The sequence below is a fragment of the Scomber japonicus genome, chromosome 14, assembly GCF_027409825.1.
Source record: "Scomber japonicus isolate fScoJap1 chromosome 14, fScoJap1.pri, whole genome shotgun sequence".
In the NCBI taxonomy this organism is placed as follows: Eukaryota; Metazoa; Chordata; class Actinopteri; order Scombriformes; family Scombridae; genus Scomber; species Scomber japonicus.
In genome coordinates, this window is record NC_070591.1 from 16,247,871 (window position 1) to 16,266,400 (window position 18,530).

At 37.7% G+C, this 18,530-nt stretch overlaps 3 protein-coding genes across 3 annotated transcripts; 1 reads left to right on the forward strand and 2 right to left on the reverse strand.

The window, feature by feature from the left end:
* The first annotated feature begins 1,426 nt into the window (after window positions 1-1,426).
* vdac2 (voltage-dependent anion channel 2) lies at window positions 1,427-7,806 on the forward strand. Its single transcript, XM_053333394.1, has 9 exons — window positions 1,427-1,544; window positions 2,737-2,808; window positions 2,913-2,962; window positions 3,704-3,856; window positions 3,970-4,022; window positions 5,509-5,736; window positions 6,151-6,301; window positions 6,406-6,463; window positions 6,803-7,806. Exons 2-9 carry the CDS (start codon window positions 2,742-2,744, stop codon window positions 6,892-6,894), a joined length of 852 nt encoding a protein of 283 aa, XP_053189369.1. The 5' UTR covers window positions 1,427-1,544; window positions 2,737-2,741; the 3' UTR covers window positions 6,895-7,806.
* A 1,442-nt stretch (window positions 7,807-9,248) lies between these two features.
* LOC128372517 (neurofilament light polypeptide-like) lies at window positions 9,249-11,881 on the reverse strand. The gene is made up of 3 exons (XM_053332612.1): window positions 11,066-11,881; window positions 10,841-10,965; window positions 9,249-10,524 (listed from the first exon to the last, which is right to left on the reverse strand). The coding sequence occupies exons 1-3, from the start codon at window positions 11,879-11,881 to the stop codon at window positions 9,249-9,251; spliced, it is 2,217 nt and encodes a 738-aa protein (XP_053188587.1).
* Window positions 11,882-13,681: 1,800 nt separating this feature from the next.
* comtd1 (catechol-O-methyltransferase domain containing 1) lies at window positions 13,682-16,369 on the reverse strand. Its single transcript, XM_053333395.1, has 7 exons — window positions 16,225-16,369; window positions 16,016-16,134; window positions 15,271-15,376; window positions 14,848-14,966; window positions 14,330-14,384; window positions 14,102-14,235; window positions 13,682-14,008 (listed from the first exon to the last, which is right to left on the reverse strand). The coding sequence occupies exons 1-7, from the start codon at window positions 16,277-16,279 to the stop codon at window positions 13,856-13,858; spliced, it is 741 nt and encodes a 246-aa protein (XP_053189370.1). The 5' UTR covers window positions 16,280-16,369; the 3' UTR covers window positions 13,682-13,855.
* Between the last annotated feature and the right edge of the window lie 2,161 nt (window positions 16,370-18,530).

An 18,530-nucleotide genomic window follows, 5' to 3' on the forward strand; every position in this document is an offset into this window, starting at 1 on the left:
TAGGTACTACATATGGAGCAATAAAGACATCATATATAGAAACAAATCCTTATTTTACCCTTATTGGTTTACTTACAGTCTCACAAGTCACAACATACTCTTGGTTTGTCAGTTGTTTAACTCAGATGGATCATTAATGACATGAATTTATCTTAAAATATAGCATCGTAATCCCTATTAATGAATTTAATATTGTTATAAATGCAATCCCTGATGGAGTAATTATGTTATTTAAAAGTACAGAAAAGGACAGAATCCTTTGATCCAACCAAACTAAAAATTGGTCAAATTTGTTTCTCTTTAACATTTAATAGTAATCATTGTATACGCTCATTATTTCAGAAAAATGTATCAATTCCATATGTGGTAACTTATTGGAACACCTTTATTAATAACCTTGACTGGAAAAAGATTTGGAACTTGCCAGCTAGATATATGATAAATAATAAAATGAAAGTATCTTTTAAAATAATTCACAGATTTTACCCATCAAAAGTTTTTTTTATAACGATTCAAAAAGGATATCTATGTGAATTTCTCCTTCTGTGACGGACACCCTGAAGATGTTTTTCATTTATTTTGGTCTTGTTCTTGTATTGAACCACATTTTTCCTTTTGTTTTGAACATATATTGTTTGGCTTCATTGATTATCCATCTGCGGAAAAACAACAATTTTATATCATTAATCTTTTTATAGGCTACATTTAGCCGAATGGCATATCCACAAATGTCGATCCACTAATCAGAAACCTCTCTTTTCCATCTTTGAATGAGGTCAAACAATATATTAAAACTATTAAACATTCCATTAATATGAAAGCCATTAAGACTTTTGATTTATGTGCTCTCTTTAATGTATTTGTGTAATTGTAATATGATGACCTGAAATATTGCCTCTGATTTATAGACTGTATAAAGCTCTGAATGTATGTAGCCCCCTGGCGGTTGTCGTTACACTGAATTGTATTGCACTGTACTGCATTGAATTCCTTAATAAAGTTTTTTTTTTTAATAAAAAAAAAGACTCAATATAACATTTTATTTCAATTAAAAATAACTTAAATGATGGGGTTGTTTTTGATATTGGCTTTGTGGATACGAAGCTTGATTACCTAACAAAATAAAAAAAAAAGGTTTACAATGCTACAAATACTGATATTTTTATACACAAAACAGGAAATTATTTTATTTTGTCAAAACAAATCTTTTGTTTTGATTTTTTTTTAACCCTCAAAATCAAAATACAAAATGAGCAATTACAAAATACATGGATAACATCCTCTTTTTCAGTTTCTGATTTCTGCTATTACTCACATAGACTACTCATCGTGATGTCTAGTGTGAGTGACGTAATAGTCTTTCTAGTCAGGCACACCTCTGAACGGCCCTGGTCCTTTTCGTGGATGTGATAGGTCTGAACTCAGTTGCGGTGCAGTCTCCTTCAGCTCGCCCTCCAACCGGTGACGCCTCCTTCGGCCGTGCGGTGTGAGGAACATCTCTTTTAAAGTCACTTTTAGTATCCTGCTAGCTCCATCTTCTACCGGTAAGAGACTCATTTTAATCTCCTTGACATTGTTAATAAACTCAATAAGACTAGAAACCGGCGGCCTAGCTTTGCTTTACACATACCGGCACTCTGCAGGCTAGCCAAGTTAGCTGAGCTAGCTGCACTAGGCACGCTGCGTCTGACACATGTCTGCTGGAAATGTATTAAAAAATCTTGTCATGTCTGAAAATCAGGGCAGCTTTGCGTTGTGTTACATGTCTAGTGTTGCTGAAGAAATAGTTTTTGTAGCTGCAGAGAAAATCTAGAGAAAAATGTTAACTTTATTGTGTAACGTCAGCGAACATTATGTTATCCTCCCTCCGGCCTAGTTCACAGGAGTGCGAGTGAGCACAGATAATTAACACATCCAGCTAATTGGCACCGGCATGTGCCTCGCCACGCCTGGCAGTGCAGGCCAACTAACGTGGAGAAGTCAAATAAGAAGCAGGCCCTGAACTAGGCACACCAGTGCGGCAAAATGGCTCCTATTCCTCGGTGTAACCTTGTTCACGGGCTGTCAGGCAGGCTTGTTGCTGTGACTACCTGGAGCTCTACAATACCGGCGTCAAATGCAAAGTGAAACCAAGATTGTGCAAATCAGAAAAGAATTGGAAATTTGACTGATTGATAGTTGTACCCTGATCCACATTTGAGTAAAGGGTTTGTGTAGTAGAGGGTGTTTTTTTTTCTACAGTTTTGCAGTAAAATGCTGACTGGTACAGGAGGTGCAGGCCAGTCTGTGCAGTGAGGAAGGCCCATGTATCCTGTCATCACAGGACAGCAGTGGGTTATTGGTCATAAATGTCAAACCCACTAATGTAAGGCCTTATCTGACCACTCAATAGTTGTTACAACTGTGCAATTACATAGTGTTGCAATTGACATGAGAATCCAATTTTATTTTTCTACAGAACAAATTGATTTTGACTAGTCAGAATTGTCCACAAATCAAATAATGAGAAATAATACAATACAGTACATATTGTATGTCATATTTATAAGATCCTCCTACAAAAACACCCATTCAAATATGTTACTAGTTTCGACTGTCAGAACTTGCGTTTGGAGCTGCTAACATCACCATGTCACTATTCTATTTTTTTGTGTTTTTAAAATGTACACAGTCTAGTGGAAATACATTATAGGTCAGGAGAGTAATCAGAACTTACTGTTTTTCTTCTGTCTACAGAAATAATGGCTGTGCCTCCCTCATATGGTGATCTGGGCAAGTCTGCCAAGGACATCTTCAACAAAGGCTATGGTATGGTTTCCTACAATTTTACCACTGTGATTGTATGTTTGTACTGACAAGTCTAGTTGATATTGTAAAGCATTTCTGACATGGTTTGAACTGATCTCTTTCAGGATTTGGCTTGGTGAAGCTTGATGTCAAGACAAAGTCAGACAGTGGAGTGGTAAGGTCATTCCTCTGTGAAAAATACGAAATGAGACCTTATTCTATTGTCATTAAAGTGATGAAACTATGCATTAAAGTCACACAGGATGATGTAGATTTTTCATTCTGAAAGTTTAGTTGATGACAATTTATTTTTGACACATCCTCTGTAATGGCTCTGTCTTTGGAAAGGCAGACTTGGCATCGTCCGCTGTAAAGGTAGCTAGCCGCCACCCACAACAGCGGAGTTTAACCTCATTAAATGTGCCAGTCTTAATGTGTAATCACCCAGCCATGTTAATTTTAAGGGCTGATAATTGTGATTATTTTCCATATCAGTTAATCTAATGTCCATCTTTATGATTATTTGTTTAGTGTATACATTTAAAAAAAAAAATAGGCATCACAGTATCTCAGAAACAAATGGCTTACATCTCTTATTTGGGCATAGCGTTTCCATTCATACGTCAAAGTAGTTTTTAAACTGAAAAGGAACATATGCTTTTTGTGATTTTTTTGTCATTTGTATTCTTTTCTATCAGATGTCCATGTTAAGTGAGGTCTAACCTCCAAACTTTGACCGGAAAGTAATGTAAAAAAAAAAAAAAAAAAAAAAAGACAAAAGTCCAGGTTTCAGCCTGACCTGAATATTTTGTTTCCAGTGTTGCAAATATGACAGAACACTGAGAGAACCTATTGCTTTGTAAATTGTCTTTACAATTTCCGTATTGTAATTTCTTTAAAAAAATGTCTCCTGCAGGAATTCAAAACATCTGGTTCCTCCAACACTGATACCAGCAAAGTTGCAGGCAGCCTGGAAACTAAATACAAGAGGTCAGAATATGGCCTGACCTTCACTGAGAAGTGGAACACCGACAACACCCTGGGAACAGAAATCACAGTTGAAGATCAGGTGAGGCAAATATTCAAGTAATAAGTAATAATATCTAAAACTGTCTTTACATTATTTTCCCTACGTGTGACATTATTTTTTAATGTCAAATAATTTGTAATTGCTTCTCACAGATTGCCAAGGGACTGAAGTTGACTTTTGATACAACCTTCTCACCAAACACTGGGTAAGAAGATTTGTTACTTAAAACATGAGATGTACTTCTGAAAATATAGATGTTTGATGTGAATTTTATTTGAACTTGATTGGTTAATATGCTTAAAGGGCCAGTGTGTAGGGTTTAGTGACATCTAGCAGTGAGGTTACAGATTGCAACCAACTGAATACCCCTCCCCTTCCAAACTTCCAAACTACGGCGGCTGTGAAAAACACAAAAAGCCCTCTCTAGAGCCAGTGTTTGTTTTGTCCATTCAGGGTTACTGTAGAAACATGGCGGTGCAACATGAAAAAGGACCTGATCCCGATCTAGATATAAAGGACTCAGCTAATGAAAACACAATGATTCCTCTGTTTGAAATGGGTTTATACACTAATTAAAACATATGGTTATAAGCGTTATATTCAATTTCTGCAAAGTATATTCAACTGGATTCAACTAAATTCTACACACTTCACCTTTAACCAACATAGTCTGCTCTGCCTGCTGCCTCTCTACAAGACTAGTTGTGGCAACCTGATCTGTGTTGCACATGCTTCTGACAAGTGTCGTTGCAGGCCATCTGACCCATGTCTCTATATGGAGCAACTCTGTTGTAATGTATAAATGTGATTTGCTGTTTAGGTTTTTCACATTTTATTGCTTAAATTATTACACTTTGGAAAAATGGAAATCTGCCTTACTGGTGTGCCCTTATGCCCTGGCAGTTCCAGTTGTTTTGCTTTCGGTTAGGTGTAAATCACACAAGGAATATGGCACACAGCCATGAGGAAGCTTGTCCTCCCTCATGTTGAGTGTTTGAGGGTGGAGTTATGCCACTATGTTGAGACATCATGTTCAAGTCTTCAGTATCATGGTGTCAGGCTGGTAAACAAAACACCAGCATTGAGCCAAATGCTAGTCAAAAATGAAACGAATAAGATTCTCATAATGGCGGTTACTCAAGCTGACAGCTGGTAGAGAGCCAAGGTGTGGCATTATTTCTGAGATCATAAAACGAAAGCCATAGACTGCATGTTATGTAACACTGATTTAATTCCAAGCAGGTGGTTGAGATCTTTTATGGTTTTATTGCGTTCAGACAAAATTTAACATTTCTGCATGTTAACCTGTCAAGATTTGTTATTTAAAAGACCATGTAGTAGTATGGTAAATGGGCTAACAGCATGCTAAAATAAATGTGAACCATACCCTTCTACAAATGCTTTAATAGCTCATCTACAACTATAACGATTATTTTTATTGATTTCCTCGATTAATCATAGTCCAAGAGTCCAAGGTGTGATGTCTTCAAATGTTATCTGTTGTCTAAGAAACGGCTCAAATCATCACATTTGAGAAGCTGAACCACTGAATATTTGACAAATTTTGCTACAAAAAAATGTATCAACAATTAGTCAGTTATCAAAATACTTTGTTTTCTGTCGATTGATTAGTTGACTAATTGTTGCCGCTTGAATTTGAGCCATCAATTTACCATGTCTCTCATCAACAGCAAGAAGAGTGGCAAAGTTAAGACCGCCTACAAACGTGAGTTCGTCAACTTGGGCTGTGATGTCGACTTTGACTTCGCTGGCCCCACCATCCACGGAGCTGCCGTTGTTGGCTACGAGGGATGGCTCGCTGGTTACCAGATGACCTTTGACACTGCCAAATCCAAGATGACCCAGAACAACTTTGCTATTGGCTACAAGACAGGAGACTTCCAGTTGCATACCAATGTGTAAGTAGAAGACTTTCCATATAAAGTTGGGATTTTTACCATCTAACTTGCACATAGTCAACATAAAACATTCAGTTCAGTATTTCAGAGGCATTAACCTTATTTTATGTCAAATACTTGAACGTGATGTATTTTATGTTGCCTAAAGTTACAAAAAAAGTCCTCAGCTAACATGGTATTGTGGATTTTATATACAAATGTATGACAATTGCTTGAAAGGGCCATGAAGAACGAGACTAAAAACAAACAAGAAGAACTAGAAAAAGTACACACAGCTCAGGTTGCTACGGTGACACATTCCCCATTGTGACATGCGCAGTGAAGACTGAAATTAAAAACCTGTTTAGTCAGAAATGCTCTAGTTTGTTTTCTTGTGGTGTGTAATCTTTGTCACATGCTTATGATCTTTTAAAGCAATGATGGATCTGAGTTTGGAGGCTCCATTTACCAGAAGGTGAGCGACAAGCTGGAGACAGCAGTCAACCTGGCATGGACCGCTGGTAGCAACAGCACACGCTTCGGCATTGCAGCCAAATACCAGCTGGACAAGGACGCCTCCGTCAGTGTAAGTAGTGCAGCTAAGACTCCAGGTGGATGAGGCAAAAGAAAAATGTAACTGTAAACTTGTTAACTCCACAACTGACTTGAATTTGTTTTCCCCCCTCATAGGCTAAAGTGAACAACAATAGCCTTGTTGGTGTTGGATACACCCAGACTCTTAGACCAGGTAAGTTTGGGTTTACAGATTAATGGAAAACTAGAGAATGTTTGCTAAATGTTTCAGTTAATGGAAGTTTTACAGTTATTTACCTTTTTTATTTTTAGTCTATTTCCTGTATCACAACTCAAGGCTCAACACTCGCCTTCCCACACAGCGCTTCACTTTTGAGCAGATGGTCTATAAATGACTTGACCTAGAATAGAGTCAATTATAGCAACACTTACAACACTTAATAGCCTATGTTTCCAGTTAGCTTTGATTCTTAAGTTTGACCTGTGTTTGAGAATAGAAAGGTTTTATTAGCACGCACAACGGCTAATGTTGGTTCCTTTTTTTCCTGCGCAGGTGTGAAACTCACCCTGTCTGGCCTGGTCGACGGCAAGAACATCAACGCTGGAGGCCACAAGCTGGGTCTGGGTTTGGAACTGGAAGCCTAAGTTTTCGTCATACTGCAAGGGACTAGGGAATATCAGAAGAATCTGGCCTTAAATGTATTTCCAACCAGCAAGGGGATATCTTGGAGAGATTGGTTCAAAGGCTACAACAACAAACTGAGCACCACTTTAAGCTGGTGTGTTTGTCATTGGTACATTTTACCTCTGTTGCTTTTTACTTTGTAGTTGCATCTGTTCAGGAGTCAGTTGTTGGCATATTATTTATAAATTATGTCATTGTTCCTGTCCAGCACTGCCATAATAATGAAATCAATACAATCCCATTGCCTGTCACCAACTCTGTGTGGCTTTTTTGTGATAATCCAAGACACTCCCGTTTTGTTTTGTTTCATCAGTTACGGTTTTGTGTGGTGAGCGTGGTCATACCTTCTCTCTGACTTTACAATCACTGATCATCTGATATTCCTTTGTCATCCAAACAGTTTTTATTTACAAACCTCATTAAGTACACTAGACTACTTCTGCTATTATTTAAATACTGCTGCAACCTTCCTGTTCATGCACACAAGGACAAGCTAAAGCTCTGTATGTTTTGTTTTGTGTCGGCCATCAGGGTTTGTGATGTTCTGTTAAAGATGTACACGTGACCTTCCCTTAAACTGGGCAGTTTTTGGGTAGCTTAAAGTTGGGTCTGTAAGTTTGAGAGGAACCCTTATACCTGGCCGACCAAGCAGAATTAGTTTTTGTTCATTCTGTACTAACAGACAACTGGGGGGCACATAATTATTGTTCACAGAAATGCCAAACGATCATGTCCGGAAGAAGTGTAACTAAAAGTTACATGTGTGCACTCTCAAAAGTGCTTCCCTGTACTGGGCAGAGACAGAGTCCACAGGAAGTTTTGGAGGTCCTTAATGTGTATGTATAAATTTTCAATAAAGTCTTTGAACTCCACTAATGCTTTTTTATTATGTGATCAACTGCAACCAACAACTTGACATGTAATGATTTGCGTGGTTTATTATAAATTGTGTGCCAATAGTTGTTGGCATAATTCAAGTTTACACCCACACTTAAAATGCTTAACTACAATATAAAAGCAAGGTTTCATTTCAGAATCTAGTCAGCATAAGATGTTTTTAAAAGTATTTTTGTCATATTTTGTGTTATATTTAGGACCTGTTAACTGTCCTTTAGTGACAGTATTTTTTTATTTTATTTAATTTTTAGTCAAATGTTCTTATAATTTGACAAACTGAAGGAGAAACAAAAATGAAGTCTTTTAGCAAAAAGCTTCACTGATCCTTGGGGTCTCTGGGACTGTACTCTAAGAACACCATATTCTCTCCAAAGTCTCCCACAAATGTTAAACTCAGTTGAGATCTCTTGACTCTATATGATGATAGTGTATGATTAACATCGTTTTCATACTCCTCAAATCCTTATTTGACTCATCCATAAAGCACAAATTGTGTTTTCCCTAAATCTGGCACCCATCTTGAATATTTAAATCATGTATTCATGTCTTCATAGTGGTACCACTGACAGCTGTCACAATTTGTCAAATTCTTCATTGTGGATCTTAAGTTCTGTCAGAATGATAGTCTGAGGTTGTTTGTGCCTTTTGATTGATATTGAATCACGGATCTTTTTATGCCATTGTCAAACTTTTGTGATTTGTGTGGAATAGCACTGACTTTGGCTCATGTGTTAAACAATCTTTATTGTAATGAATCTGTTATTTATGTACAGCATTTGTTTCATTTAGAGCCAAGTATCAGCAGTTCAACCGATTTCAAGATCAGATGAATTTGCATAGAGTCACAAAAGTAAGAGATGCTTATTGACTTTTTTGTAATATGGTCATATCAATTGAGTTATCCTTCCCTAGAAACATAAGTGAGACTCTTCACACAATGTTCTCACAATGTAACTGTGTGAGGTGTGGTCAACAAAACACGTAGAATCACTGAATCATTTGATATTGCATTTATTTGTCAGCACAAACCAAAGCAAAGAAATATAGCAAATTCAAAATTCATCCCGCATCTCAAGTAGTGAGTCGAAAGATTTGTATGCATCACAAGATTTAAAGTTCAAGGGGGAAGCTGTTGCAAACATTAGAAGAATCATGCTCTCTCCTGTTTAAATGGTCTTAGAGCCTTCTCCTCTCCGCTTGGCTCTGCTGATGCCTTGACTTTTATTGGATGAGATGTCTTACCTCTAACTCAGCTGCATTGGTTAAGCTGTTTTTTAGCTGCACTATCTCTGATATTTGCCCCTCAACTGTCATGTCTTTGAATTTAAGGTGGAAATGACCCATGCTTCCTCAAATATCCTTCTCAGCTTTATCTTGGGATGTTCTCAGAGCCTTCCAACTGCTTTCATTTCTGAACCTAGCTGCTCTCTGTTGCCCCTTGAAGTAACTCCCCTATTTCTGCAGTGGTACTAGTCTTTTCCCCTGGCAACACAGTTTGGACTGTTTGGATTTTGTCGCCACTGTCTGGCTTTTGATCGCCCCCTTCAGGAAGACTTTTTACATCAGATTTAAATGATGGTCCTTCATCTTGGCCCTTGCTGCCATCACTCATGACCTCTTGTATGTTTTTTGTGAGTTTATCTTCCTCTCTTAGAGTTTCAGATTGACTGTTTTCCATTGGCTCTGAATGACTGTCTTCTTTTCCCTCACTCTTGGTTATTATGCCTGAGGTTTTTTTAGACTTATTTTCTGAAGGATCCTCAGTCTCTACAGGCAGAGTGCTCTTTGGCTCTGCTGTTAAATCTGTGCTTTTCTCGACCATTTCTGAAGCCAAAGTGTGAGCCTTATCTTTCACTTGAACATTTCTGCTTAGCTCTTGAGTTTTGTCTAATTCCTTAGAGTCTTGGGTGGAAGGCTTATCAACGGGCTTCTTCACCTGAGCTGGGGTGAGAGTATCTTTTAGATCAGCCTTCTCAGCGCCTTCATTTTTATCTTTGTCGGATTTTTTCATTAGTTCTTCCTCCAAGGTGACCTCGGGCTTTAACTCCTCTGGTTTTGAAGGGAAATCGTTCTGAACTGTTTCCACTCTTGTTGCATCCTCTTTCTCTTCCTCTGTGTTTTCAGCTACTTTTTGATGTTGCCCATTTTCTTCTTTATCAAGGCTCTCAATTAAGTCAACTTTGCTTGGATTATTTGTATCTATGCCATTGTTCTCCTCGTCAGCTGCTTCTGTTTCTTCCGACTCCTCTTTACTTTTGTCACCTTCATCATCCACCTCACCAGGACTCGCGCTTTCCCCATTGCCGTCTCCATTCACAACTTTTTCCTCTGATTCTACTTGATTCGACTGACTATCAGACACCTGCTCACCTCCGTCCTCTCCACTGTCTTTATTATTATCCTTCTCTCCCTCACTGCCCCTTCTATCTCTTTCCGTACACTCTTGCTCATCTTTTCCCACTTCCGTCTCCTCTGATCCTGTCTCCTCAAATTCTGACATCTCAATTTCCCTGGTGGTCTCTGTTATGATCTCCTCTACAAACTTGTATTGGGGCTCGACTCGCCTTTGTGGGCCTCCAGGGCGGCTCAGGCAAGGAAGAGTGTACACAGGTGACTGGTGGTAAATGTAGGGCAAGGACATAGGGTTGTCTGACATTTTAGATAGCCGAGCTTCTTCACCACAGAGAAGTTTCCTGCAAGATAGGAGACACAGATTGTAGCTATATTGAATTGAAACTTTATTAATGAGACATGGGTGACTTTTCCTTGTCTGAATCAATGATGTTCAGATATTAAAACCCTCTGAGGCAAATTTGTGTTTCAGGGATATAGATAAAATTGACATGATGTCTTCATATTTTTGACTTTTGCAATTACAAGTCGACATGCCTTGGCAACAAGGAAATTTATGGAAAACTTAGATTTTTTCATCCCAAAAGTGTTTGCTTTAAGCGCTGTCACTGTTGAAGTGTGCCTATGACCACTTTATCTGGATATAATAAACTGTACCTGTAAGACATTATCTCCATATCCAAAGCCATCTTCACATTTAACAGGTCCTGGTACTCCCGCAAATAACCAGACATGTCAAATTTACAATTTATGAGCTCATTTTCAAGTTCTTTGATTGTGTTCTGTAGCAAGAGAGAGGAGAGAATATGTGTTACTGGATATACAGGTTTGAACATTAAACATAACTTTTTCTTTTTTTAAATTCAACCTAGCTAATGTTACCTGGTAATGAATGATCTCTTCATTGTGGCGATCCTGGACGTCATGAAGTTGCTTTTCCAGCGCTTCCCTGGTGCCCTTAGCGCAGTCCAGTTCAATGCTCTTGGCCTGCATACGCTTCCTGTACTCCTGAATCTTTTGCTGGGTAGCTTTTATCGCCTCTCTCTTTGTCTCGGCTGCCTCGGTTAATTTTGCAAACTGAGATTGGAAAGTTTCTCCTGCTTGCTGGACGTCGGATACGACATGACCTTCCAGTTGTGCTCTGATGTCCCTGAGTGCCGCAGTGATGCCTGGGCTGCCAAATTCGTGCGCCCTGACACTCACCTGCGCATCCTGAATTTTGTGAAGAATCTCGTTCACCTCGGCCTCATGGTTTGTCTTCAGAAAGTGGATTTCATCCACGAGAGACTGCGCTTTCTTGTCAAGCTGTAGTTTAGCCTGATACGCGTCACTGATGTCCTTCTTCAAAATCACAATATTGTTCTCTGCATCTGATCTGCTATGCGTCTCCTTATCATGTTCTCTTCTCAAGTGGGACAGCTCTTCCTCCAAATTCTCATGTTCTATTTCAATCTGGTGCTTTTGGTGTGTAATGTCCTGGACCAGCTGTCTCAGTTTCTGGAGCTCTGGTCCATACTCCTGCTCCAAACAAGATGCGGGTTTTGCTTTCCCTCTGATCTCCGCGATTTCTCTCTCTAGCAGATGATTTTGGCGCTCCAGCTGGTGCACCTTCTCTATGAATCCAGCAAGACGATCATTCAAGCCATGCAGCAAATCTTTCTGGTTAAACTTTCCAATGCACGGGTTGGTTAAATCCATGCCCGCAGTCGGGTTGTATAGTAAATACTCAGATTGAGTTGTTCTCTGCGGAAAACTGCTGTGACTCATGCTGTCGGCGGGAATGTCTGCAGAGATTCTCCATGCAGGTTTATATACGAGTCGCCATCTGCTCGGTATGCAGAACGGAGCTGTCCGCGGTGCTGAAAAGGTGTAGAATCAGCTGCTGCTTTAATGAGAGCTTACATTACGTTTTGTCGCAGACAGCAGCAGTGACGTAGATGACCTGGCTGAATGTCAATAATTAACAATTAACTCGCTTTGCATTGTTACTATTATTGTGTCTGTCGTGTTTGAATTGTTATTAAAACCCATCTGTTAATACCAAGCTGCAGACAACCCGTTTTACTTCTTTAAGCATATGACGTCATTTTTACCTTCAAATCCTTGAGGAGAACTTCTTCTTCTCCTCTCCTCCAGTGGTGAAATATATCTAATTACATTTACTCCTGTACTTTGGTTTTATAAAACTGACAAGCTTACCTTCTTACATTAATGTTACTTTACTTCTACCCCCACTACATTTTGGAGGGAAATACTGTACGTTTTGCTCCACTACATTTATATGGCAGCTAGAGTAACTAGTTACTTTACATTATTAGATTTTAAACAATTTATAATATGTTGCAATAGTGAGTAAAAAACAAACTTTATGTGTATAAAAAGCTCTGCCTGTACAAACTACATGCTTTTTACATGTTAGTGCATCAGCAATCATATTTTAATATGATAGTGTATAATGATAAACAATGAAGGAGGCTGTTCTGCATGATATATTTTTATACTTTCACTTTTAGTTGCTACATTTTGCTGCTAATATGTTTGTGCTTTTATTTACTGAACTATAGGATGCAGTCATTTTACATGTCATAGAGTATTTCTATTTCTATGTAATTAAATTATCCAAATACCCCTCCCACCACATTTTTTTTGTGTTCTAATTGAATATCAGCACATATATTCTGTAAATTTCCTTTCAAACTAATAAATAAAATAACTGATTTAAGATGTGTGGTGTAACACATGAAATATGATTGTTATTCAAGATTTTACTATCTAACTGTACAGTGTAATGCTATCTCATTACATGGTCTTTGAAAGCATAATGTCATGCTTCACTTTGTACCACTGACAGTTACATCTGTAAATCAAAACTTACATTTCATACAACACTCATGCTGTGAAGGCCTTTTATGTGTATTTACAAATCTGTACTAATAAACTGTGACACCTTAGGCCAGTGTTGACTGAAATATTGCCCCTATTTTTAAAGAAAGGGACTCCTTGAATGTGAGCTGCTTGCCTAGAGCTAGTAACAGAGCTAGAATGTAAAACATCCTTGTCGCGGTGTAATTCAAATGAATTGTTATTGCATTCCAGATCCAGCTGTAATGGTACATAAAACATGTTATATTTATTAAAAACTAAAGATCACAACAATTAAATACACTGGGCTGTGAAATAACAAATGCAAAGACTTCAGTCTTCATCTTCCTTTAAAGAGCTGAACTGTTGTTTTCTCTTTTATTACCCGAACCTCATTTTGGTTTTTTGATGTTTGAGCTGTAAAGTGGCCACAAAAAGAGCTGATGATATCAGCCTGTAAACAAATGATGTGTTTCATGTTATTTTACACTGACAAGAAAACTACTATTTATATGTTTGTCTGATCCTGAGATGCACACGTATTTATTGATTTTAGGCATTTTTGATGTTTGAAATGGTATGTTTTATTTAGCTCTTTTATGATTGCCGTCCATGTAAGGCAAATCAACACAATCATAAGAGGAAGCTGTTTTAGTGTTTAATCTGCAATTGAAAAAAGCATTCCCTGGATGATTGATATAGCTGATCAAAAATACAAAAGTCAAAGTACTCCACATATTATGTTCTATGCTTATATGCAATATCAGAACTAATGCACCGTTATGACAAACATGCAACTTTTTATAACTTTTAGCGTTTAATGGCAATGGTCAGCCCATCACCTATAGTGAGCATGCTCAGATCAATCCTTTGGTCCTTGTGCAGCTTCTTATTGAGAGTATCCAGAGCCTGTGAGGAGTGATCATCAGCAGCAGGATTCACAACCTTTCCGCTCCACAGCACCTTTAAATAGCAACAGAGTAGTCAAACACCTCTGAATGACACAACATATGTTCACTAACAGATGTTCAACCTGCCTGTGTAAGGTATGCTTACATTGTCAATCGCAATAATGCCCCCTTTCCGTATGAGCTCAAGGGACTTCTCATAGTAGTTGTCATAGTTTACTTTGTCAGCATCAATGAACACAAAGTCATATGTTCCAGCTTCTCCAGCCTCAATCAGTTCGTCTGTTGAAAGGGAGGTGATAATTAAATTGCAAAAATTATTGAGTCAATTCTGTTTTTATCAAAAATTGTAGGTGAGATTTATGAAAGCACGTACTCAGTGTCTTCAGTGCATCTTGAATCCGTACGTCTATCCTGGTTTCAACCCCAGCCTATAGAGAAGGTTACACTTGGTGAGTAGAGAGTTGTCCAAAGATTTTAAGTAGTTTTTGTTCTTTAATTGTTTTTTAAAATAATGTTAGGTAAGGCTAAAACAGGAATTGATTGCTTGACTTTGCATCGTTATGTGACACAGTCTCCTGAGCAGACACCTTTTTCCTCTCAGGCTCACAGCATTTTGTGAAGACATACTGACAGAAGGTAGATATACAGTATGCTGTCTGCAGCACAAGTTTGCTCTGACAGATACAACAATCAATCTTACTAAAAACAATAAGTTGAAATGTGTAAGTACAGAGAACTTGAAATGATTTGGTTGTGTAATGTAACCTGTATTATTATGCAGTTAAATTTTCTTGAATAAATCAAAATTTTAACATCATTTTCTTTTATCTTGTGTAGACAACTTCTTAACAGATGTTTTAATATTGAGTCAATCTTTGTATGTTTTCTCACCTCTTTGAAAAACGGTTTGGCAATGTCCACATAGCGCTCTACTATTTCACAAGCTACCACGCATCCATTCTCTGGCATGGCCAAAGCCATGCTCAGTGCATTATACCCTGTGTACATGCCTGCAGAATAAACACAATGTTAACTTTTTAACATTTAGATTTATAGTTTTAGTGCTTTAAAGAGGATTTTTTTAAATAGAAAAAAAACACAGGAAATTTCAAAGTGAGGATTGAAACCAAATAAAATAAAATCTGCACCTTTCAGGGTGAAACATTTCACTGCTATAATTTCAACATTATGTAGTCAGGAGTGATTTGATTTCTCAATTATCCAGTTGCTTTTAAATTTCCAGTCATGTCAGCCTTTCTTTGCTTCCACAGTTTTCCATTTACTGTTTGGCTTGTTGACCTGACATAGTCTTACCTATTTCAATAGCTTTAGTTGCATTGATCAGTTTCATGAGAATTGCCATAAACTGGGCTTGTTCACTGGCAACCATCATTCTACTCCATTCATCTTCAAGGGTTATCTAAAATGAAAATGAAAAATCACGTAAAACATTTCATTATAAATGGATAAAAAACATATTTCTCTTGGAAAGGTGTGTGTCTTTATTTGAAGTGAGAAGTGTTCTTTGACACTGTTCTGCTCTCTAGTGGTGAAAGACAGTACTGCTGCTCAAACCCTGAAATCATGTATTGAAGTAATTATATATTCCTGATAAATAAATAAAGAAGTTGTATAAAAAGTAAAGACTTAAATGTGACACCAAAACAGAAACAAAACCAAAACTCGAAACTAAACAGATATAGCTGTCAACAGATGTTCATTTTAGTGGTGGTGAAAGTTTAGAAGTTGCAACTTTAAGGCACAATCATCTTTACTTAGTAGTCTTCATCTACCTAAATCCGTCTGGTTGCTTCAGCAGGCTGCTTAACACTGGCAGGTGCCTGAACATACTAAGTAAAAAAGGTTTATGGGCTTAAATCTTTCAGAATCAGCACAGCATTATTCTGAACCACTTGCAAACAGTCCAGCTGTGTTGCTGTGGCAAGTAAAAAGCAATATTACAATCTCTAATGTGAAATGAAACTACTTCAATTATCATCTCCACCTCCAAAAAAAGACACATATGTATGACAGCTTGCTTGTTCCCTTTGTCTCTTACCAGTCTGAGTTTGGTGAGGACTGGGTGCTCCCTCAGTGAGTTGTTAACAACATACTGCAGCACGGGATCCTCCTTTCCTCTGCTGTGGCTCTTCCCAATAAACGCAGACTTTCCAACACCTGATCGACAAAGAAACAGAATACTATTACAAGAAATCTCTGTCACCTATCACATTACACACAAAACTTCATCCACATGTCATCTCATACCTGTTAGTACAACAGCAAGTCCAACACAAAAGAGCATTTTAATATCTGCAGCCATTATTGTCTGATCTCTGCACTGGTTTAGTTTAAACAAAAGGCTGAATGGTGGTTGTTTGAACCCACTGAATCTCTCTCTGTGTGTCAGGTCTTTTTGTAGATAGAGGCAGGGACATCAAACTGTGACAGTCTTTGTTTGTTTTACTTAACCTTTGAGTGGGTGGCTCAACTTATTGATTTTTTACTCATCTTGCAAAACTCGAGACATTTTTGTACAGTTGATTCATTTATAAACTTAGAAAAGATATTGAAAAACAGAATATGGCTATAAGTAGTAGCTTATTTAGTTACAAGTTTAAATAGCTGAAAATCACAGTAGAGTGAAAAGTAGAGAAAGTTCTTATATGTTAAAAATTCTGAAGACAGTCTGTCAGTTATTTTGCAATCTACACAAGCACACAAACTGTTTTATCAGTGTGTGTTGCTGTGACTGAATATACACTACTGCTCAATACTGTAGATCAGTGCAATTCATGTGGTATGTGATTCAAATGTTTATGTAACAAGACAACACTTTCCTAACTGTGATGTCCATCATATTTGGTTATTTCCAAGTTTATCCAGCTGCAGCTTGTTTTAAATGTGACCATAAAAAAGAGAAAAACAATAAACTGCAGCCAAGAACCCAAGAGAACAAGCCAGCAGCTGCATTTTCAAAGGAGCTGGGAATGTGAAAGAGGTAATGTTTGATGCCAGAGAGGTAACAATAGTATGAACATAAGCAGATAGAAATTCTGAAGGCACTCTTCAAAGTGATAAAAATAAAATAGAATAAATAAAAACAGGACCATTTTTCTTTTGAATTGTTGTTTTCAACTGAAGGAAGCAAGACTACCAAACTCTTTCTCTGTTTAGAAAATCTTTATACAGCATCCAAAATTAGTCCCAAATTTCTGGCATAAATCATCATGAGACAATCAGATGTATGTGGGACCCAAACAGATATGTCTAATTTATTTTAATTAAATGGTGGAGAAAGGTACAAAATGCAACATTTCACTGAGGTTGTGGCTGTGACATGTTGCGCCTGTGAAACACTGTCCTCTAGTGGGACAGGGATGAATTACAGTAACACCTTTGTCCTGCATTTTGCTGAACACACATGAAAACTTCTTTACTCTTAAATGTGTATGGACATGGCTGGTGACAGTATTAAAGAATGTCTTTTAATTGTGAATTAATGTACTTCCTTCAGTTCCAGAGATGACAATGTTTGTCTGTGAAATGTGCAACATGGCCAAAAGTAAAACCCAGGGTTGCATGATAAGCAGTTCCATTTTTAGTGAGGAGTGCTGTTCAAAAACCGACTGAGTTTTCTTGAGTTACAGGAAGTCATTTAAACGATTGGTTTCTGTTGAAAGGATCCCATTGCAAACTTCTTTCACCTAAGTGGTGAGATTAGCCTACTATTTTCTTTTTACTGTTTGAGTACTGAGTCACTAATGTCTGTGCTCTAGCAGGGGCCATGTCACAATTCAATAGGTGACCTAATTTGACATGACTACATGAGTCTTTGTAACATACCAGCCAAGTCTGCTTTCTACCTTTGTTCATGTATTATCATTTTGAGACCATTTTTGCAATAAATGTGTATGGCCACTAAAATATACAACCCATACTTCAACAAAATTCAATATCACTTCATATTCTTCAAAGTCTTATGAAGCCATGTGATCACTCTGTGAGTAGAAAAACAACAAAAACAAGATTTGATCCACAAAGTCAATTTGCATTGTATTTAGATCCTCATTACCAAACCTCAGGAGATGGAAGTATCACTGTTGCATTACTAACCCTTGTGTAGTAGGTTAGTGCAGTGGCCCCACAAGGATCAAATAGATAAATAATAATGAATATCACTGAATCATGGCTATATGGATGGCCTGGTATCACCATGCATTTAATATCAGTGGCTGTGGCATGAGCCTTCAAAATAAAACTGATCTGTAACATTCTGCACATACAGTAGTACATTAGCATTTATGTAAGAGTCGGAACCCAAAGCAGAAATATCAAACTGACCCAGTTAAATGTGACAGAGTATGCATTCACAGAACTTAGATGGAGATCACTACCAGACAACTCTGGTTAATAGTATTACACCACAGGCCGTGGTAGTGCTTTTGTATTGTGCACATTTTTTGGGTGTGTTTTTTTTGTGCTCTCTGACTCTTCACCTCTTAATGAGCCTCTCTTTCACTTTACTTTGCAACTTGTCATGTAGTGTAGAGCCCTGAGTTATCAGAGTCAAG

Excerpts from the sequence above, each read along its gene's own strand:
- vdac2 (XM_053333394.1), top strand. The coding sequence starts at position 2,742 with ATGGCTGTGCCTCCCTCATATGGTGATCTGGGCAAGTCTGCCAAGGAC. Across the intron at positions 3,857-3,969 it reads AAATCACAGTTGAAGATCAG|ATTGCCAAGGGACTGAAGTT; the intron begins GTGAGGCAAATA and ends TGCTTCTCACAG. Across the intron at positions 4,023-5,508 it reads ACCTTCTCACCAAACACTGG|CAAGAAGAGTGGCAAAGTTA; the intron begins GTAAGAAGATTT and ends TCTCATCAACAG.
- LOC128372517 (XM_053332612.1), bottom strand. The coding sequence starts at position 11,881 with ATGGATTTAACCAACCCGTGCATTGGAAAGTTTAACCAGAAAGATTTG. Across the intron at positions 10,966-11,065 it reads AAGAGATCATTCATTACCAG|AACACAATCAAAGAACTTGA; the intron begins GTAACATTAGCT and ends CTCTTGCTACAG. Across the intron at positions 10,525-10,840 it reads ATGGAGATAATGTCTTACAG|GAAACTTCTCTGTGGTGAAG; the intron begins GTACAGTTTATT and ends CCTATCTTGCAG.
- comtd1 (XM_053333395.1), bottom strand. The coding sequence starts at position 16,279 with ATGGCTGCAGATATTAAAATGCTCTTTTGTGTTGGACTTGCTGTTGTA. Across the intron at positions 14,385-14,847 it reads CCAAACCGTTTTTCAAAGAG|GCTGGGGTTGAAACCAGGAT; the intron begins GTGAGAAAACAT and ends CCTTCTCTATAG. Across the intron at positions 14,009-14,101 it reads GCATTATTGCGATTGACAAT|GTGCTGTGGAGCGGAAAGGT; the intron begins GTAAGCATACCT and ends TGCTATTTAAAG.